Raw genomic sequence first — 22446 nt, 5'->3', positions numbered from 1 at the left:
CATAAAGTTTGCCGAGCACACTCTTTTTATATAAGAACAATTTTATAAGAACACGAGCCTCAAAATTGGTCAAATGTTAAGAACAAATTAAGAACAAGCTGAGGCTGAGCTTCTGCAAAATGCAATTTTGAACAACGTTTTTTCTCAAAATCTAGGATTTTTAGAGATGTGTGGGTGCTTTTTCGGTGAATACTCACTTTGTTGGCAAATGGGCCTGTACACCACCCTAGAGCGAAAAAGCTAGCACTTGCACTGCTTACACCCTCTTAATTTAAGAACAAATTAAGAACAATCCAGCCTCAGATTTTCGAAAAAATTAAGAACAGTCAGCCTGAACTTAAATTTACTGGTTCTTATAAAAAAGAGTGTAAGTAGCAAAAGATGCTGAATCTTAAGAGTAAAGTGCCAATTCATGGTTCTTGAGAGGTGTCACGAACCCCACAACCTCATAATATAGAAATAAGAAGATGAAGATTTTTACATTCCTTATAGGGGCTGTAGCGTTTGTTTTGTAGGGCAGAAATAAGAAATTTGTAGGGGAGAACAGTTGTTCTGGAAACATTGCTACCGTGACAACCAAAGATGACTGAGCCAACACAATACAGAGACCTGTATCATATGGTATCTCCATGGAAATTCTATTCATACCAGAAATCCAATTAAAGTTATTAAACTCACTAAAACAGCTTCCATTTTAATTTTCAACCGCGACTCAAAAACCACAATTATAGATACCCACCGGGTGATGGGCTTTTGTATTATTTTCGGGTCCGGATTTGCGGATTTTTTCAGATTTTGAGCAAATTTTTTGGATTTTTCCTCCGAAAATCTCAAAGAAATGTCATTTAGCTTCATTATGCCTCCTTGTTTGATAATGCCGATTATCGCCAAATGTTAGTTGGCACATTTTATTTATTCATGCAGTCCTGTGAAAAGATATTATCAAAACATTAACAAAACAAGTTATTAAGCCATGTCCTTTTAACCTATAACTCAACGAAGCCACTATATCAAAAGTATAACAATAATGTAGGGTGGACAGGGTGTCAGAAACACTCCGCCCACCTCGGGATTCTTAAAAAAATGATGACATTTGAATTAATTTGACGCATACCGGACAGGGTGTCAGAAACACTCCCCCACCTTTCTTTGGGATTCTTCAAAAAGTGATGACATTTTAATTAATTTGACGCATAACATTCTATCTTCATTCCAACGATATCAAGTTTTGGCACTTTCATTAAACCATATATTACTTAATGGACCATTCAGCTATTCCACAAAAGAATCTGGATCGACTCATCTTTTTATACAATGGCTCGATTGAGTTTCGTTAAAGTTCTTAGAGCATATATCGTTTTGTCATCTCATCATGCTAGAAAATTTTCAACTATGGTTTGGCTACATTTTCCTAGGTAGCTCTTGCCCTTTTATTGCCCTTTAAGCACGAAAATGATAGTATTCTCCTTAACAATGACTTGGAAGGATCATCCTCTCTCCTAAAGAGGCACTGGTTTCCAGGCTTTCCAATGTTACGTTCTCGTTACGTTGCGCACCTGCTCTGCCAAGATTGGTTTTGCGAAATCAAGGGTTGGTGGCTTTTTCACGTTTCTTTTTGTCAAGGAAGGGACTGTTGGTGCACAAATATAAACGGACGACATGGGCTCCGATACAGGTTGGAAAGTGGAGGGGCCAAGATAAAATATAACAATCATAACAAAAGGTTTTAAAAAAAGCTCTATTGTTTTGCAAAAAGCGAGGGGGCCATGCCCCCCCCGGCCCACCCCCCCTTCGTTGGAGGCCCTGGACGACTGGATCAAGAACTTGTGTTACCAAAGATGACTGTCAGCCAGCGAGGAACTATGATGAGGAACGGTAACAGCAACAACAACGGGAAGTCTCTGTATTCACTGTTCCAAATCATCCAAATCACCGTCCAGATCATCAACCGTATCTTTCGATGATGTCTTTGATTGATCCAAAAGATTTTCTGTCCAAAATGTAAGTCCGTTATGTGATTCAGCGCTGATGTTGTCAGAGTTTGGCCTTATTTCTTTGACTTGTTACCGGACATTTCTTGCACATTTCTTAGTCTAATTGGATTTTCGGAATCTTGTTTTCTTTGTGGATCTCAGGATTTTTTAAAGGATTTTAGTGAATTTTTGCGGATCTTTGGCAGGGTGTACGAGGATTTTTGGTGTGATACGTCCCTCGGTTTTATTATTGGAGAACTTATTTGTGGCCTTTGTGTTTTATGTTTTGAAGCGAAACAACTTTAAGCCGATAGACGAAGTCCATCCCGGCTAGCTACGTTGAGGAAACGTAGTTTCAAAAGCCTAAAATCATGACGGTTTTTTAGTTAAGAAGTGGGTATGATCATTGCGAAAGGGTAAGAAATTTTAATTAGTAGTTTGCCACGCAGCGTGTCTTTTTCAGATGACGCAGTGTATTAGACATAGAAATGGTATTATATAAGCCTAGCTATAGCTAGGAAAGGTAGGGTTTAGTTTAAAATAACTCTAACAGCCCTTGTACTTATTAAGAATTCCAAGAAATATCTTCCATCCGATGTGCTTGACAAAATGTAAAGAGTCGCATTTGAATTACTGCTGCTTTCTTCTGGGCTGCTGTAACGAAATAAAAATCACTGTCTTGCAGAATATCCAAAATACTCTAGTGCATCTAATAGAACGGGGAGGTAATAGAAGGGGGTGTTCATTCCGACCAATTTTCAATAGAAGGGGGTGCTAATAGAAGGGGGTGTTCATGTCGGCATTCCTTCTCTGAAATCCAAGTACCTTTTAGAATAGACTGTCAAATTTTGGTTTCAGTTTCTTGCATAGTTTTAGAGAAAATTGCAATCATACAAAGATAAATCAAATTTACAGCTTTAAACTTCCAAGTAAAAAATCATCGGTTTTCTTTGTATGTTTGAGATTTTGCAAAAAAACTTTGAAAACAACGAATAATGGAAATCAAGTGACTTGATTCGTAAAATTTAATAGAAGGGGGGTGCTTATAAGCGAAGAGGGAGGGCAAATTCTTCTGAAATTAATACACAGGGGGCCGTATATTAGAGATACTTGAGTAGAGCTACAAGGATCGTAAGAAGTAGCCCATACAATGATGTTGCTGCACCGCTCATCCGAAATCTTGGCTGTTCAGATCAACTATTGTTTGTCTTGTAAGAAAAGAAACAGCCATGTTAACTTACAAATAGCTGAGATTAATTGAGGAAATTATCCATGAAATGTTCGAGTGTAGCTTTTCATTGCATGCACTTTTCTCTAATGTCATTCTATTTCTTCAGAATGAAATTTACAGTTGTTGTCTACTCTCACTGCCTCCACCTTGTAAGCGTAACTAGCCCTTTCCAATGGTCAACGTATGTTATAAAGACACCATTGAACATTTTTTCATTCTTGCTTCCTTACACAAGAATTGAGCAAACATTGACTACATATTTAATGTTTCTGGTGACTACATATATCAGGATTCCAATTCATAAGCATTTCTAGCACGTCTCGAATTTGGCAGAAAAGTGCGGAGCACATGAGCTCCGATATATGCTGGAAAGTGGGGTGTCCAATGGAAATTTAACACCCATAACAAAAGATTTTGAGAAAAATCCTATTGTCTTGAAAAAAATGGGGGCCGACCCTCCCTTCGTCAGAGGCCCTGGAGCATGTGCTTCCCAGGTCTCTGCATGTGATGCAGGGCCCGCGCCACTTTTTTGGCCATGCCCCCCTCACTTTTTTGCGAAGCAAGTAGTTTTAAAACTGCATTAAAAGGGGTAAGAAGCCTTGGCCCTCTACATTTTTAGCCTTGGTGTTATACTACACTTTAACTACTGTGCAACCAAGTATATATAAAATAACTCACGGCCCTTTTCAACTCGACTTGTGGCAGAGAGGAACAGAGAGACAACGACTTCTTTTGTCAGTACTTTGAACGAACAGCAAGATGCTTCTCCCAAAAAGCCTCCTCTTAAAACTACTACAGCGTAATTATAGATACAAGCATTTTACAACTATTAATAACAACCAATCAGCTAAAAACACGTAAGAACTACAACCAAAAGAAACATAGATAATTAACAGCGGAAATAAAGTGTTTGCCAAATATTTAAATTATACCCTACAATGGTTCGTTCGATCTGGTGCACAACACAACCTCCCCCTTTGAAATCGAGCCTCCCGGCTCGAAAACGCGTCAAACTGGTAAAATCTCCTGTGGTGTACAGTAATCCTCGGGACGAGTGATAGAGGGCTCATCTACAGACGAGTCACTCTTTGCTATCGGGTTAGGTTCTGGTAGAAAACTGTCTGGCGGTAAATCCACATCACTGAGATCAACGAACGTGTCACATTGCGGAGGAGCAGCGGTTGGACGGTCCGACGGATCGACGTACAGCTTCATGCGGTTTGCGTGCACTGGAACACTAACTGGACGGTTGTCGAGTGTCCTTAAACGAAAGTGAACGGGCGATAACTTCTTGACAACGCGATATGGTCCGTGGTAGTTATGGGCCAACTTTTTGGAAAGACCCTTTCTCGTTTTTGGGGTGTACACCCAGACTTTGGATCCGATATCAAAGGAGACTGGCGCACTGTTCTGATCGTAGTAGTGTTTCATGCGCTGTTGAGTCAACTCTGTATTTGTCTTAACTATGCGATGGGCGTTTTCCAGATTTTCGACAATGCGAGCACGGTGTTCTGCAACGGAGGACGAGAGTTTTGCTGTCGAAGGCAAAATAAGAGACGCATCAATTGGCAGACGAGGCTCTCGCCCATATAAAAGATAAAACGGCGATTCGTGGGTCGTAGCGTGAGGCGAGACACGGTAAGCGAAAAGCACCAATGGCAGGTGGCGGTCCCAATCCCTCTGATTTGAGCTGACATACATCGACAACGCTTCCGCAAGGGTACCATTAAACCTTTCGACTAGTCCGTCCGTTTGCGGATGATACGAGGTAGTCCGAAGTTGGCGAGTGTTGAGCAATTTGCAGACCTCTGTAACGATAGATGCAAGAAAATTCGAACCCCGATCTGATAAAAGCGTTTTCGGAGCACCATGGCGAGCGAGAATCTTGTCCACAAGCAAGTTAGCAATAAGAGACGCTTCAGTAGAAGGCAAAGCAAAAGCTTCAGGCCACCGTGTGTAATAATCAGAAAAAACCACAATATAACGGTTGCCGTCGTTTGTAACGGGAAACGGGCCTAAGACGTCCATGGCTACTCGATCAAAGGCTCCTTCGACAGGAATAGGCAGCAAGGGTGCCTTCTTCTTACCCCTAGGCACCTTCTTCATCGAACAATCAATACATGAAGTACACCAATGTTCAACGTCTTTATACATGCCGTGCCAATAATAACGAGAACGAATTTTCTCATACGTTTTAAAAACGCTTAAATGACCAGCAGTGGGTTCATCGTGACAAGCAATAAGAATCTCTCGGCGAAGGCTTGCAGGAATTACCACCTGAGAACATAAAGACTGAACATGTCGTTTACTAGGTGTCCATAAATGACATAAAACCCCATTTTCGTCCAGATAGTACGAGTCGACAGTCAGTAGCAGAGTACGCGCTTTATTGTTATCATCTGGCAAGAGAGAACACTCGAGGTACTCAATAATGGCGAAAAGGTCACGATCTTCGCGTTGTAATTTGGTGAGCTGTGGAGGAGCAGGACATGGGTGCCTAATAGAAGCCATAGGCGGAGAAAGACCAGAAACAGTGGTTGAGGAATAAGATCGTCGTGAAAGCGCATCTGCGTTGTTGTTGGAAGGTCCAGGGCGATAAACAATGTCAAAATCGTACTGCTGCAGCTGCAACGCCCAGCGAGCAAGCCGACCTGTAGGATCCTTCACATTCATGAGCCATGAGAGGCTACTGTGGTCTGTATGGACAAAAAATTTACGGCCATGAAGATAAGGTTGATACCGTTTAATTCCATCCACTACAGCAAGAGCTTCACGTTCCGTGGTGCTATAGCGTTTTTCAGCATTATTCAGCTCACGCCCACCATAGGCCACGACATACTCCACACCCTCAACCCGTTGGCCGATAATATACCCAAGAGCCGAGTTGCTGGCATCAGTATACAGGTGAAAAGGCTCACTAAAAACGGGATAAGCTAAAACAGGATTGGAGCACAAACTCTGCTTTAGTAGGTTGAAAGCGTGTTGACATTCAGCACTCCACACAAACTTGACGTCCTTTCTTGTTAGCTGATTTATAGGTGAAGCTATGCGTGCAAAATCATGGACAAAACGTCTGTAATAGTTACAGAGACCAAGAAAACTGCGTACATCCTTCACATTGGACGGCACTGGAAACGAGTTTACAACTTCAAGCTTGTCTGGGTCAGCAGAAATACCATTTGCAGAGACAATAAACCCAAGAAATTTCACAGAATGGCGAGCAAAGTGGCACTTACTTGGTTTCAATTTCAAGTTAGCCTGACGTATGCGATCGAAAACGAGAGACAGCCTTTGCAAATGTTCTTCAAAAGTAGAAGAAAAAACGATAATATCGTCTATATAGATGAGACAAACCTTCCATTCTAGGCCAGCAAGAACTCTCGACATCAGTCGTTGGAAAGTCGGTGGAGCGTTTGTTAAACCAAAACTCATTACATTATATTCGAACAATCCTGCATGTGAAACGAAGGCAGTTTTTTCTCGCGAAGACGGATGCATGGCAACTTGGTGATAGCCCGACTGCAGATCGAGCGTTGTAAAGAACTGAGATCCAGAAAGAGCGTCAAGGGCATCATCAATGCGAGGAAGAGGATAACTGTCTTTGCGAGTGACAGCATTTAATTTTCGATAGTCGACACAAAATCTCGTCGTACCGTCTTTCTTCTTTACTAAAACTACAGGAGAGCTCCAAGGGCTCGAAGAAGGTTGAATCACATTTTGAGATAGCATATTTGAAATCTGTGTTTCAATTTCTTCACGTTGCAATTGAGAGACTCGATAAGGTGAAGACTTAATAGGCCGAGCATCCCCTGTGTAAATTTCGTGTTCGATGATGGAAGTATGGCCGAGATCAAGGCTAGATGAGGCGAAAATATCTTTATACGATAAAAGTAATTGTGAGAGAGCTGCATTCTGGGCCTCTGAAAGATCGACATTCTTAATAGACTCAAGTTCAGAAAGGAGGCTGTGATGTTGTGGAGCAGAATCCATAGCTGAGACACTACTTTTTAAAGGAACGATGTCAGTGTGCAAAAGTTCAGAAAACGTGCCGATGACTGTTCCTTTATGAAGAAGCACTGGTTCATCAGAAGGATTTAACAAACGAAACGAGACATTTCCTTCACTAGTTGGGCACGAAATAGAAGCTGCTGGGAGGAGGCGATAACGAGAGGTTAATTTCTCATTACCTTCGACGAGGCCTGCGACAGAACTACTGTGCGACTGCAAAAGCTGCACAGGAATAATAGCTTCAGAACGAGGTTCAATGACGAATGAAGAAAAAACTGCGACAGAGCAAAGCAATGGAGGTGTATTGCCAGTTATAAATGAGACAGTGTTATCATTCTTAAATGTTACAATATGGCCAGGAACATCAATAACAGCATGGGTTTTATGCAGAAAGTCACGACCTAACACAACATTGTAAGCTAGGCCAGAGACAACTGAGGCCTGACATTCATAATGCTCATTACCAATGGTGAGAGGAAACGTCACAAAACCTTTCACAGCAACAGTGGCACCATTTGCAGTTTGAATACTTTCGAGTCCATTACGCGGCGTCTGCAGCGAGTAATGCATGCGCAGAGCAGAATTAAAAAAACTTTCACTAATTACGGAAATAGCGGCGCCAGTGTCTACGAGTAATTTAACTTGCTCATTTTCAACTGATCCCCAAATTAAGACATTTCCAAGTATTGAAGATTCGTCACTTGATGATGTCCCGTTTAGTAAGCACGGTACTGCGTAGGTTCCCTTTCTTGGCTCGATATCAATGTCATTTAAAGATTTTTCTAATTGAAACTTGGCACTAGTCAAACGATTTCGTTTATTAACCCATTGTTCGAAAGACGAATCAGCTTTTTCACAAAACGGGGGCTTCATTTGCTTTTCAACCGTTTGGGCCTCCTTCAATTCCCCCAACGAGAAGGCCCTTGTTCGTTTAAATAATTTGTACCGGATCTGTCCTGCTGAAAGTTTTGAGTTGACCGAAAGCGAGAATTATTTTGAACTGCATTTTCTCTACCAGAAACACCACTATTATTACTTCTACAATATCGAGCCACATGACCCACACGATAGCAGTTGTTGCAAATAGGTTGCCCATCGGTGGTACGTAAATTACGCCCCCTTGCATAGCTTTCCCTTACACCTTGTTGAAGCCTGTTCATGGGTTGAGGTTTGCCAAACACAAAACGTTGATCAATTGCAGCAATTAGCTCTGTTTTAAGATTCAGGAGGTCACTTTGAAAAGAGCTTTGATTTGCAACATGATTACCATATGTACCACCACCCAAGTTGTTACCATAATCAATTTGATCTAAAGCGTTTAACTGGCCGGTTCTCTTGTTGCTAGCCAACGCAAGCAATATATTAACTTGGCCCTCAAGTTCTTTAATACGCTGGTCTTGCGAAATGGTTTGCGGGACGGTTGGGCCGAAAGACTTTGAAACAGCGTCACGAAGGCGGGCAAGGTTTTCTGCCTCTGTGAAAGTTTTTGGCTGGTTTAAAACAACATGGTTCTTTAGTTCTGCGCTTAGGCCGTTTATGAAAATGTTCATCATTTCTAACTCATTTAGATTCAGTCGTTGACACTTTTTTATGATGTCTTCAGTGTAGGTTACTAGAGGCTCATGTTCGAGCTGTTTTCGGGCATAAAGTTCTTGCCGTATCAAAAACTGAATGTTTTGGTTGCCAAATCTTGCAATTAAAGCTTCAATTAAGCTATCGAAAGTTCCTGCAGTTTCGTCTGAGAGCGTCTGAAACCATGCCAAAGCTGGGCCATTAAGCAGCAATGGAAGTGCACTTAATTTTTTTGCATTGCCCCAACCATAGAACCTGGCAAGTCGATTAAATTTTACAACCCATTCATTTACGTCTTCATTTTGGAATCCACTGAAAGGCGGTTGTTTAAAAAGTCCCGACTGGGCGTTTCCCTCCAGGGCTGCCTGCATAGCAGACACACGGTTTTGTAATTCTTCTACCGTTGCTTCCATTTTAACTACGTGAATAACTAAACAATTTCACAATATTTCCAAAGTTTTGCCGAAATGAGTGCAACCACGGATTTTGTTTTCGAGTTATCAAGAAGAAAACGAGCGGAATTAAAGTCTGTCTTGAACAATCTTTAGACAATATCATATAAGTATATCAGCATTCTGAAATTTTTTTCTAGAAAGTTCAGTTCAATCTTCACTTTTAACGGAAATCCGACGTAATAATAAAAACGATACAAGATAACCAATGCGGCGAAGAAGTCAAAATTTCCAAAGAAACAAGAAATAAAAACCATACCCAGAACATCAACCCCGAACAATTCCAGTGAATACGTCAAAACGGCAAGTGAAATAAGAAAAAGAAAACTATATACAAAAACATATGAAAAGCATCAAACCCGAGCAAATACAGCGACTACGTCAAAACGGCCAATGAAAAATGCAATAAAACCTATATTCGACACCAAAATGTAAAACGCACGTTTATCGGGTTTTTTTTTAGCACGCCAATAAGTATTCTCGACCCGTCACGTCGTGGTCACCAATATGTTATACTACACTTTAACTACTGTGCAACCAAGTATATATAAAATAACTCACGGCCCTTTTCAACTCGACTTGTGGCAGAGAGGAACAGAGAGACAACGACTTCTTTTGTCAGTACTTTGAACGAACAGCAAGATGCTTCTCCCAAAAAGCCTCCTCTTAAAACTACTACAGCGTAATTATAGATACAAGCATTTTACAACTATTAATAACAACCAATCAGCTAAAAACACGTAAGAACTACAACCAAAAGAAACATAGATAATTAACAGCGGAAATAAAGTGTTTGCCAAATATTTAAATTATACCCTACAATGGTTCGTTCGATCTGGTGCACAACATTGGCCCTCCCACTTTAGAGATTTGTTGTCCCTGAGAGACTTGTATCAAGTCCAGTGCCGCAATAGAGAATACAAGCACAAACAACAGCAACAACAAACATTTAGAGTAAGTGATAATATGGCGGACGAGGAAGTAGAAGAAATTTATCTTCAATTAAAAGAAGAGGTTTTGAAAGATTTGAGACCTTTTCTAGTCCAAAACCTGGAGTGTCAAAAGTTGTTTGCCTTTTTAAGATCGCGTGAAGTGCTAGATGTTGATGATCAAGAAGAAATTGAGGCAGAAAAAATAAGACGAAGGAGGAATGAACGACTCTTGGACATTGTAAAAAGCAGAGGATCAGATGGTTTTGATAACTTCTGTGAAGCAATCAGAAAGAATAAGACCCAGATCTTTATTCTGAAAGCAATTCTCGATTCTTTTCAAAAGAAACTGGACAACTGTTCTGGTACTCTTTTTTAACTAGTTAAAACAGTTTTTTTTATTCCTTTATCCATCTAGGCTTACACTTGCAATTGAAGATTTCTTGTTTGTAATGTTTTATCTCAGTGAATAGCACACTGAGCTATATCATAACATAGCATAACATAAGAACTTCTATGTAGGATAGAAGCCTGTTAAAGATCGCCACGGATTTCTAATGTTGTTGTTTCAAATTACTTAGGTTATCTAAAATATTTCTACTCTGTCTTTTAAATACTTAGCATCACCGAATAAATTGTCTATTTTTATTTGAAAAATTACCAACTAGCTTGCGTTAACAACACTTTTTGGTAATTTGCATCGTCCAGTAATCCTAAGTACAATGTTATTTTGAACCTCTGCTACTCTGAAAATCAATTAAAATTTCAAAATGCCTATCCATAGTAGTCGATAGATTTTTCTAAACTATTAGGAAAGTGTAGGTAATATTATTTTTTTTATCAGAAAATATGTTGCCTTATACATTTTGTTTCCCTTATACCTAGATATTTCATTATTTAATGGAAATGGTAGTAATGAATTGACAGAAGCCCAGCTACCTGTTCCAGGGGGGCCTGGTGGCCCAGCTGTTCCATATTTTGAGATTCCTGAAGAATATATAACAACCACAAATGGTGAAATCAGGGGTATGTGTATAAGCCTAGCCTACATCTAAGAGTTTGGTTATACTTTTCTTTGTGGCAGCTCTGAGCTCTTTGCGTTAAGGCTTTAACTCTGTTTGCCTTCTAATTACCCCCACCCCCCCCCCCTAAATCTGAATTTTTAAAATGTCCTAGCGTCCAGTGTTTTGACTGGCTGGAGAAATTAAAACCATCCCACCTATAAGAGAATGAGATTTTTCATTTAAAGGACTACTCTACCCAAAGCTTGTAATCACCTTGCATAGCTAATCTAATATATTGTAGCCTGCTTGACATGAATTTGTCTTCTAGTCACAGAAATTTTGCGTGGTTTTTTAGTTTAAATTGCTTGCATGAAATCAAAAGAAAAGCCACAAGGCCTAGGCCAGAATCCTTTTACAGAATATGGCTCAACAGACTGAAATTGTTATTAAGATAAAGTTGTTATTTCCATTTTGTTTTTGAATTTGGCATAATGTCTCCATTGCTCAAGTTTTGGGGTCTTGTTAATGCAAATTTATGATCATCCAGATTTGTTTGTTACATAAGCATGCTGCAGATTTCAACAATTACTGATATTAAAATTTGTTGATCTTTAATCATCATTTGACTTTCAATCTTCATTCTGTTAAAGAGGAAGATAGGATGTATCAAGCCATTCATCCATCATATACCATCATACCACAAACTGACAGTATTTTCAACTAGATAAATATCGTCAAATTTGTTGTTTATCAGAAAATTTTTGAAGGACTTTTTGTTCATTGTTTAGGAAGAAGAGCAAGATCACCACCTCCAGTGTATACAGAGTCTTAGTTTAACAAACCCAGTGAACCTAGAACTTTGCTGGTACTTTCATACCAAACTTGGCAAATTAGGTACATATGTTATTGTCAGAATTTGTTTTAGCATCCAATTCTTTTTAAAAGGGCAGATAATTTATTTGTGCTTAATATTTTTTAGTCTTGTCTTGAAATTCTTATATTTGATGATATGCATCAGCTTCTTTTTCTTCTACTGTGCTTTTTACTGTTTTGCTGCTGCTGATTTTGTTAGGCTGTTAATTGGCTGTAGTGTTATTCCATATTGAATGGTGATCTGGGTACATGGTATTTGAAGAAAGGTAAAAAGAGACAATATTTATCAGCAAACTTCATAAATACGGATTTCCTGTTAGACAGATTAACAGCACAACAATACAAAATAATATCATTATCTTTCTAGAAGAAATTAACTTTATTTTTGGACTTCTCAAGTTCAGTTACTTTGTAATTTCAATACAATTTAACTGTAAAGGTTTTTCACTAGAATCACTAGTATAACAGAAGTTGAGAAATCCCAAATCACATAAATTCACAATTACACATACCAATCAACAAACATATAGTACTTGTAGCAAGTTTACATTTCTTTTCTCATCTGAGAATATTTATCCTAATGTGTATCTTTTTTAAAAATGGGAATGCCACGAGTTGATGAAACATATTATATTCAACATGCCTCGATCAATGTTGTGATACATCATAATACAGTCTGATTTTCTGACTGCCTGATATTTTAACTTTCCTTAAAACCAATGGAAAAATACTTTTCCCTTAAACACCATCTCTATTTAGGTCATAAATAAAATGAACAAAGTTTGCTTGGGCTTGAAATTTCAAAATATTGGAGTTTCATATTTTCTAGGTACTATCATATTATTTTAAATGATAAACATTGATTTTGCTCTCTGAGATAACTAATAGCATATTGAACCAGCCGGCTGATACCAATACGACCACACTTAATATAATATGATTTAGCAATCTGAACCTATAGAGACTGATATCATTATTTTTACCTAGGCAACAGTTTCTAGTCGATTCAGTAATTTGTAACCATCTGTAATTCTACTGTTTTGTTCGTAGAACAACATTGCAGAATCCTACACTGCCATAGCGAATATTACTTTTGATAATGAAATTAGGAACTGTTAGTATGTTTCTAATGTTCATTAACCTCTCTACCAAGACAATACAGTTCCGCTTACCATGTGATGTTTCTAAAAAAGCATCAGTGTCTCTCATTGGAAATTAATGTGGAATAGTTAAGCTCTTGTCAGGGTTGAGAGGCTAACGAAAATACCACGTCCTCTTGTTAGTATGTTTGTCATCAAAAAGGCCCCTGTTCTTCAGCTCAAAAACTAACGGAATAAATTTGGATTTTTAATTCTCGAAAATATCTAGGAACATTCAAAGCATTATGACCATATTATTTACATGTAAAATGAGGGGATTTTCTCTACTGGTTCTTGAATTGAGTGTCATTCCTACCAAATGGTTCTGAAGAACAGAGTTTGTCACCTTTATGAAATAGATTAGTTACGCACATTTCTAGCATGATTATAAAATCATATGTCGCATTAAAATAATCATTATTTGTCATCATTATTTGTAACAGAGGCATAGACGTATATGTTGACGCGTAAATCCTACAACAATTTTTCAATCGAATTCTTGACATCAGTTGAGAAGCATTTGGGGATGAATGGTTTCAGGTGTGGTCACATTTGTCTAGATAAACGATTCCGAATTTTCTTGGAATGTTGCAACGATACTAAGGCTGTTTAACATAACTTTGTTTAAAGATACAGCAAAGCTTTATTCCTAGGAAGTCTCACTCCTTGACCCCCCCTGCAATTGTTTGGGGCTATGCTTCTGGTCGATGTTATGCTTTTAGTCTACATTAAATACTCAATCCAAACTATGCATTTTCGTTTAGCGATTACTAGATACCTTAAGTTCTTGACAACTTCATTAGTTTAGCCACAAATGCAGAAACATTTGGTCGTTGGTTAGGTTCAAATCAGTACATATGATGGGTTAAATTAAGAAGATAGCATCTTGACGATCCATGGTGAAAACGTCTGCACATGTCAAGGTTAGATAGATTCATCCACCATCCTTCGTGAACGGTTATCATCAATTTTAGATGTTTGGAGCACCTTCCGTTACGTTTCGCTCATGATTTGCAACATCGCGACATCGATTGAATTACGATGGCGCAAACAAATATCATTGCGATAACTAAGCAAGAAATTTCTGCTCTTGTTTGTCTGCCTTGTATTTTCTGCTTCTATGGAAACAGTGCGTTGCAGTTCTCCATGCACCTGTAACTCCTCTTCGGATACTGTCCTTTCTCGATGGCCTCCTCTGACGGGGAGAGCTATCACCGTCTACTTCCTCAAAAGCCGGTTGTAAGTCAATCAATTCAAGAACTTTATTAAACGCATTTACAACATTATGATTGAGTTTTGCAGATGTTTCCATATGCACGGAACCATCATTCCATTCGTCAACCACCATTTGTCCCGCATCTAGGCCCACCTTTCTTCTTCCAACAGGACTACGGTCACTTTTGTTGCCAAGAAGAACAAGTGGCACCTCCTTGTTTCCCTTTACTTTGACGATCTCATCTCTCAGCCGCTTTGCTTCAAGCAAAGACATTTTATCGTCAATTGCATAAACGACAATGAATCCATCGCCGTTCTTTATAGCCAGCTCCCTCATTGCTGGGAACTGATGTGTGCCAGTTGTGTCTAATACTGTGACGTCACAAAGGTTGCCCTTGTATGGAATGACCTTCCTATGATCGTCTTCTATCGTTGGCTGATACCTATCCTCAAACGAATTGTAGAGGTATCGTTGGACGAGGGAGGTTTTTCCAACACCTCCTGATCCAAAAATAACGATCCTGACTGAAGGGATTTTGACCTGAAAAAGAAGAAATAATTCCATGATGATGGTCATATTTGGATTAAACGTCAAGTCTTTTTTCTTGAAGTTTATAAAAATAATTTGTTTAAAAGCTGTCGTAGCAGACTTCTTAAGAAAATATACCCGTTTTGTCTTCTTTACTAGAAAATACCATGCTCGATATCATGTAGAAATGAAACAATGTAGTTACATGTGTTGAATGCGACTTGATATGTTTTAATGCAAAAGTGGCATCATATTAGCTTTAACGATATTAAAAACATAATTCATTTTCTGGAACTTGATTATAAAAGCTCTTGATGAAGAGTTCTGCATGAAAAGTCGTAACTATTAATTTACTTTTCATATACGAAGTCGCTCTTTAAGTTAAATTGTACGAATTCTTATGCAGTATCCGAATTTCATCCCAGAAATTGACGTTGCTAGGTGAACAAATATTTCCTTGAAGGAAAAATCTCTTTGCGCAACATTTGAAACCGAGCTTCTCCAATGATCATATTACTTGTCATTCTGAAGCATTTTAAGATTTTCAAAAATGAAGGAAGTGGATGCATCTTCAATAGTAATCATGTCTTAATCTTTGAATTAAACAAAGGTTATCCAAAGATTTGGATTAAACTCGGTCTCTTAGAAAGTTTTCCATTCTTTAAGTCTACAGTTAAAAGAAAAATATCTAATTCAATAAATCTGCGGTATTGAAATTCCAAATGTGTCGGAAAATGCACGATGAGCATTGTTATTAGGATACGTCATCATAACGGTATGCAACCTTTATATTTGCAAGAGCATAGCCACGTTCTTGATGAATGATGTCAAAATCAGAGACCAGACTTTATATTAATGGGCGATAAAAGAACCGCATTGAAGTGAAGTACTCGAATGACAATATAAGGTTAAAAGTAATTTCTTCCGTCTGTTATTTCTAGGGAGATTAAAATCAAATGAAAATGTTGTTAAAAATAGCTAAATAACAAATTGGCTCATTTTTGGCACGAATAAGAGGGTCTGACATCCTGGAGCCCCTCTCAAAACCCCTCCCCCCGCAAAGCCCCCCACCCACAGCCTACACACTCAAGCTTCGATCCATACATGAATGTATTGGAAATGAACAATAAGAAAAATGAACGAAAGTTTAGATGGCAAGAGCGAGTGGTACCAGAATAAAATAAAAAGCCAATGGTACATCGCTATCTTTAAACAAATAAATAAAATGCAAAATGCTTCGCCAGTTTCTTCGATAGACAAATATCAATTCCGAACGATTATTCTCAATTAATAACGTGAAATACCTATCTAAATTTGCTGTGTACTTTCAAGAAAAATATCTATGCATACCTTGAAAATATCTAAGCACATTCTGACTATTCCTTTTGCCTCACTTGTTTTTGAAGCAGCTTGCTAATTCTTATTGTCGTCTTATCACGAGTGAAATTTTCCTAATGACTGCCGAAACATATCTAGCCAAGTTTTATACCAAACCCACAATAAATGTGTTATGTGACGTAGCAAAACCCGGAAACCCGTATAACCAAGCAACGTTACAAGACAAACCACAATTAGTTACAATCTTTATTTCCCGGTGTTGCCAAACAATACAGATCGAAGGAAATTCGGTGCATTCTGAAGACCAGTTGAAAAACAAAGACTTCGAAAGCCCTGACTTTCAAGCGCAGTAATCAAGTAACTCATTTTTTGCTAAAAAAGCCAATATTCAATTAAATTTGAATCTTTCAAAATATCAGGTCATACCATCAAAAATTTGTAGAGTCAAATGTCCCCAAATCTTTTGATTGTCCGTAGAAGTGCAGTTGCCGACTAATACATTGCTTTCTTACATGCAGTAGCGGTATTTTAACTGACATTACATGTGCCCAAACCAATGCATTGGTTGAAACGGAAGTGCAAAGCATCATGTAATTTGGGTTTATTGGTTTTCAATATTTGTTTTAAATAACCTATTGCATCATGTTGCTGTGCAAATTCCACTGGAGATGATTAACATTCCCGCATCACTAGATTGCTCAAAAGTTCTTGAACTACTATTATTTTCAAGAGAGAGAGACAAGGCGGATTTCAATTATCTTTTGAAAACAAGATTCGAAAGGATTAGAGTAGTTCGGGTCGTTCATAGAAATTCTTTGGACTCGCTACGTCTCCCACGCAACCCTTCAGAACGAGATGCTGTAAAATTTAGTTTCACTGGAGTACTGTTCTAGTGAAAACTTTTGGCTCATTCGAAAAAGAAATGAAAAACAATGGCTTTTTAGACATAATATTATCAAAACACAATGTATCTCTGTATCGTTTTCAACAATATCAGGCTGGAAGATCTATTTATTTCTTTTTTCATATCAAAATTTACGGTTGTCTTTTAGTATATAATTATCTCTTATATTCTTTTAAAAGGATTTCATGTGTGGGGGGATAGGGTGGGGCGTGGCTGCAGGACCAATTTCATCAGAGTTACTTCGTTTAAAAAGGCCATGTTGGCTATCTTGTTTATGCATGTGCTTGATAATTTAAAATGTATCGGAAATACTTTAACAAACATGCAACGAGCAAGGGACCAATTTTCCTGTGTCTCATATAGGCTTGGTTGGTTTTCATATACGTTGTGGTGGTTGATTCAGCGATTCAGAGCATGGTTTCAGCTACAAGTTCCGGTATTCTTAAGCAGGTTCTATTTTTCATCCTCGTACTATTGATTCGACGGTTCTTAGATATTTCTGTGGAAAGGCGGAACAAATACAAAGCAAAAATACCACTTTCGAATCATGAGCATAGGGCTTTTATTTTCGATATCTCTGTTTAAACTCATAAATCATCTGGATCAGAAATCAAGAAGAGGAGGTTTATTTGATGTAAAAATGTTAGATTTGGGTAGTACAAGATGATCGTTTAGCTCCGGAAAAAATTCGTTTTAGGAGATTCTTTTTTTTTTTGTCTCTCTTCTTTTAACGTGTTCATGCTGCCAAGATTGTGGCTTAATGGGGTACTTGTCATGTGTCACGGAATACTAAGAAATGCTTTGAAGTTTAACTCCTCCCCCATATTCTTATGACCTTGAATTTCAACCAGAGCGTAGCTTATGCGAGTGGCCGATGCATTATGGGAAGAATAAAAACGATGACATGAAACTAAATGCATCTAACCATTTTCTAACTTGATTCTAAAAAGAACGGCTTTGATTGCACTGTGACAAAAGCTATGAAACTCAGAACGAAAAAAAACGACTAATAAAAATTCCTTGCCATAGAAAACAGGAAGAAACATTTTAACCGCGTGGGGTTAGCTACAAATCGATTTGAATATGTTTACTTTTGTGCCCACACCATGTTGTTTAAGAAAAATGTACCATTGTGCACTATGGAAACCATTGCATACCAATCAGATGGAATTCTGACTGGAGAAAATCGATGTTTCTTACAAAATAACGTGCATTAAAAGCAAGTCTCTTATGAACCGTGTTTAGAAAACATGGATTACAAAATGACGTAAGAGAACAGTTTCAATTAAAAACGATTGGCATACCAAAGGCACAGATTGAGAAGAGGAATGTAAACTCGAATAAGTAAACATGTTTTGGCAATGTCGTTACTGTGAATTTTTCAACATCCTATCCGATATGGCCACCTTTCAAATAAAATGGACTAGCGTTATAGTGCGCCATCTTCTCCATTGTAAACATACCAAGTCAGGATCTGCATTGGCATTGGTGGTATCATTGGCCACGCCCATTACCCTCCCATTCTGCAGTAGCTGGCGCCGCCACTGCCTGCACCTCCCTTTCCTCTCTTTAAAAAACATTTTGCGCGCACGCAAGAAATTTTACCTGGCAAAGAAAAAAACTTGATATCAAGGAACCAAAGTCAATTTTCAGCAAAGTGCTGATCTTTTCCACAAAATGAGTCCACTTGTTTTGTGCCCACAAAATGTTTTGGTGAGGGGTTATGCCACGTTTTCTTCTACAAGAAATAAACTATATATTCAGAAACCCCCCCTCCCCCAAACGGGAACGCCCATGCCTCAAATCGATGTTTAATTCATTGAGTTCAAGAGAGCTCTCTTCAAAGTAACAATAAAAGAAAAGAGCAAGGAGCTACCTGCGTGAGAAGAATAGCTAACAACTGGCTGACTCTTACGTGGCTCGGCGTGGATGTAGACGCATCCATTATACCTTTGTAACAAATTTCGTTTTTTTAACCTTGTTGAACTTATTCGTTACACTTAAAAATATTCTCTAACTTCTGAATACATACTGATGGCATTCTGCAGCATTTCTTTAGCCCTCCTCTCTTGATATGTTGAAATCAAAATGTATCACCATTGATTGATAGGGCCAGCTTCCTCCCAAAGCTTAACTAGTATCCTTCTAAGAAAGGGCCTGCAACCTGGGGGCAACAAGGTTAGATGCCACTAATGATCTTGTCGGTCGCTATACAATGATCTTCCAGGATTCACTATGCCACAAAAGAGCCCCGCCAATGAAAACTTGATATACACGCCCATGTTAAATAAAATCATTACTAGCAGAATTGAAAATACTAGCAGAAACAAGCCTGCACTCGGTTTTCTTAGATTAACCAAACTTAAATCTGAAAACCTCGACCTGCTTTGTTATATATGATCAAGATAAAATAATCGAACTATGGCGATCAACTAGCATGGGTATTGGGAGGGGGATGAGGAAGTTCTAGTCAGGGAAGAACCAGGGATGAAATGCTAGAGATGAGTGCGCTCGGCAAACAGAGAAACTATATGACCATTACCTAATTATTTATAAAATCCCAGGTAAAGTCTCTAAGCAAGTCTCACCGGGTACTGCTACCTGCATCTCTGGGTTGAAATGCCTATATGGCAGCCAGGAGATCTGGAATGCACAAACAAGATGTTTATCGAAACACAGCATACCAGTTTGTGGTTACCTACAAGACTACCGCTCCTTTCCTATGCGCAGCAAAATGGTTATTGTTCTGAATATTCAAACCGTTTATGAAAATATCGACGTTCTTGAAAATGGGCAATCAAAGTTGAATCAAAGAACTCGCAAACAGTGGTTCTATCTTATATGTAAAAATATATGAAAATTTAATACATACCGCCGCAGACTTTCTTCTACCGCGTCTCCACACCATCCTTAGTAAAAGTCTCACTGTATATTTCAGCGTTGTCGTTGTCCTGTAACCAAGAAATTGCCAGACTGTTAGAATAAACTACAGCAAAAAAAACTTTTTCAAGAAAGCGTCTTATGGCTGCCTCAAGCAAACACGTGCAGCTGAATAATAGGAGACAGCCGAATAAACATTAATCCATCAGAGTCAGTGCAAATGCTCTGCAACACAAGGTCGATTCAAACTATGAAACTTGCAATTCTCAGTAAATATATAAATGGTGTGACGTCAGGGAAACGAGCCACATGCTAGTGACATTGTTAAACCTCCACAATATAGATGACAAGTTTAGCAAATGTGTTCTGTGAGATTTTACGCAATTAAGAATGTTTTCAGCAAAAACAAGTCACATAAACATAAATTTTTAATTTCTCATTACCTTAAAGGCATGCGATGTAATTCGAAAAATGATTGGCTAAGAATAACAAAAGAACAATGATTGCAAAAATCACTCACATTCTGGTTAGTTTCATTGACTCCTTATCCAAACTTGCTTCCGAAATCGTACTTTTCTGCTTGCACGTTTATAGCTCTGTACACATTACCAGTCGCTAGTCATAACTGAGTCCACTGACTTGAATGCCTCGTGTAAACTCAATCATCTCCCATCGGGCTATTCTATTCTATTCGCCTACACACAGATCAATACCGTATACGCTTATTAGCTGCTAGCTGTTTGTCAAAAACCTCGACCGACAAACTTTACATGCCTTATGGAAAATACTAAAGAAATAGCCTTGATTGCCAATGCAAAGTTAATTGCTTTCAATGTCCCGAAAGATCATTTCATGTAATCCTGTTTGCCAAAAAGAGTCATAATTTTCACCCAGTGAATACACAAACTGGGATTTGTAAAATCAACCAATTATCCGATGAAATGTTTTCTCAGTTTCAGGCAGAAAACTTTCTTGACAATAGAGCTTTTACAGCCTAATGGTCAGCGCGGGAGAAAAACAATCTTTGATTCATCGCCTAATTATATGCAGAGGATTCATTTTATTTTCAACCATAGAAATATCTTTGTTTTCAACAGACGTTAAAACGCGCAAGGTCGTAAGGGGTCACAGATTTTTTTAAATAATTCCAGGAATAGCCAATTACTTTCCAGTATGAGGTTATTTTCTTTCCGCATATGTCATTTACTGTGGGGCATCTGCGGACGTAACAGAGGGGCTGTAAGGGGGAACTGTGTAGCACCCCAGCTAACAATGATATTAATTGGTTTGTAAAATTGCCAGTTAGCCGCGAAAGTCGTCTAAAAGTAAGTAAAATAGGAAAAAAGATTGTCTTCATTTCTTCATCTATGTCTGAGTTGGTGAATTTTCCTATACAACCACCTCGCACCACCCCCCACCCTCCCCCCACAGTCACCTCTCTGAAAGGCAAAGGTATGACACTGATCATCCTTGCTCCTTGAGTGTATTCAATACACCTTTGTGATTGAGTGTAATGACATATAGAAGGTCTGGTTTGTTCTAGTTTATATACAATTAACCTGTATTGATGAGATTAGTTTTAGGAATTTGGGGAAATCAAAAACACTGTTCAAATGAAATCGTTGTTCTTGATTATTCTCTTATTTTTTGTGTTTTGTATCTTAATTCCATATTATTCCATGGAAAACTGTCTCTTGCAAAACTGCTGCCAGTCCTCATTTCTCTTAGACCACAAGTGGCTCCGATTTGAAAGAAGACCTTGCATAGTTCTCCTCTTCGAATCTTTCCTATTAATTTATCCCAATCTAAACTATAATCGCCTTTGTCCATTGAATCGAAAGGACAGGAGAATACCCAGAAAGGGCTCAGTAGCGTCCACATTGGGTCTTGATAGGCAGGGGCGGATTTGAGCAACAATGATGGGGGGGGGGGGGTGCTAGACACTAATTTTGGTGCCACGCCCTTTCAGGTCACTGGTAAATGATGGAAACGCCCATTTTTTAAAATTGGTTTCTAACTGTGGCGTAGCCAGGTTTGGAAGATTGTTAGGCCAAAGAAGAAGATATTTTTGCTGATCACACCCCTAAGAATTTGGAAAAACACCCATTTTGTAAATGTGTTTGAAAAAGCCATGGCATTTTTACGTGGCAATTTCTCTTTATTCAACGTCACAGGTGGCTGACGATATTCTACAACTGTCTATTTCCATCACAGTTTCACTAACGTTTAAATCCTGAATTGTGTAAGGCGAGGAATCTCTGCGAGTATAAAGTGATTCTCCAAAGTTGTAATCAAATATCTAAAAAAAAATTAAAAGCATTCAAAAGTGTTAAACCAAGTCCGTTTTCCTTGGAGCAAAGTCTACAACAAGCATTTCAGAATCCAGTTTTTTCAAGGAT

The 22446-nt window shown here is 38.5% G+C and overlaps 2 protein-coding genes across 4 annotated transcripts; one reads left to right on the top strand and one right to left on the bottom strand.

Annotated features, from left to right (window-relative positions):
• Window positions 1–10174: 10174 nt before the first annotated feature.
• On the top strand, window positions 10175–12199 carry LOC135693544 (B-cell lymphoma/leukemia 10). Its single transcript, XM_065212076.2, has 3 exons — window positions 10175–10530; window positions 11051–11191; window positions 11958–12199. Exons 1-3 carry the CDS (start codon window positions 10203–10205, stop codon window positions 11999–12001), a joined length of 513 nt encoding a protein of 170 aa, XP_065068148.2. The 5' UTR covers window positions 10175–10202; the 3' UTR covers window positions 12002–12199.
• A 124-nt stretch (window positions 12200–12323) lies between these two features.
• LOC135693543 (GTP-binding protein Di-Ras2) lies at window positions 12324–21462 on the bottom strand. Of its 3 annotated transcripts, XM_065212072.2 has the most exons (3): window positions 20568–21462; window positions 20040–20118; window positions 12324–14937 (listed from the first exon to the last, which is right to left on the bottom strand). In XM_065212072.2, exons 1-3 carry the CDS (start codon window positions 20582–20584, stop codon window positions 14251–14253), a joined length of 783 nt encoding a protein of 260 aa, XP_065068144.2. In that variant the 5' UTR covers window positions 20585–21462; the 3' UTR covers window positions 12324–14250. The 3 variants fall into 3 exon arrangements, with proteins under 3 accessions (XP_065068144.2, XP_065068146.2, XP_065068145.2); XM_065212074.2 differs by lacking the exons at window positions 20040–20118; window positions 20568–21462 and adding an exon at window positions 16690–19746; XM_065212073.2 differs by lacking the exons at window positions 20040–20118; window positions 20568–21462 and adding an exon at window positions 16276–16628 and having other exon boundaries at window positions 12325–14937.
• Between the last annotated feature and the right edge of the window lie 984 nt (window positions 21463–22446).

Source organism: Rhopilema esculentum, chromosome 11 (assembly GCF_057945365.1).
Source record: "Rhopilema esculentum isolate cy_ngs chromosome 11, ASM5794536v1, whole genome shotgun sequence".
Lineage (NCBI taxonomy): Eukaryota > Metazoa > Cnidaria > Scyphozoa > Rhizostomeae > Rhizostomatidae > Rhopilema > Rhopilema esculentum.
Note: the sequence above shows the minus strand (reverse complement) of the source record. Positions and strands in the feature narration are given on the sequence as shown.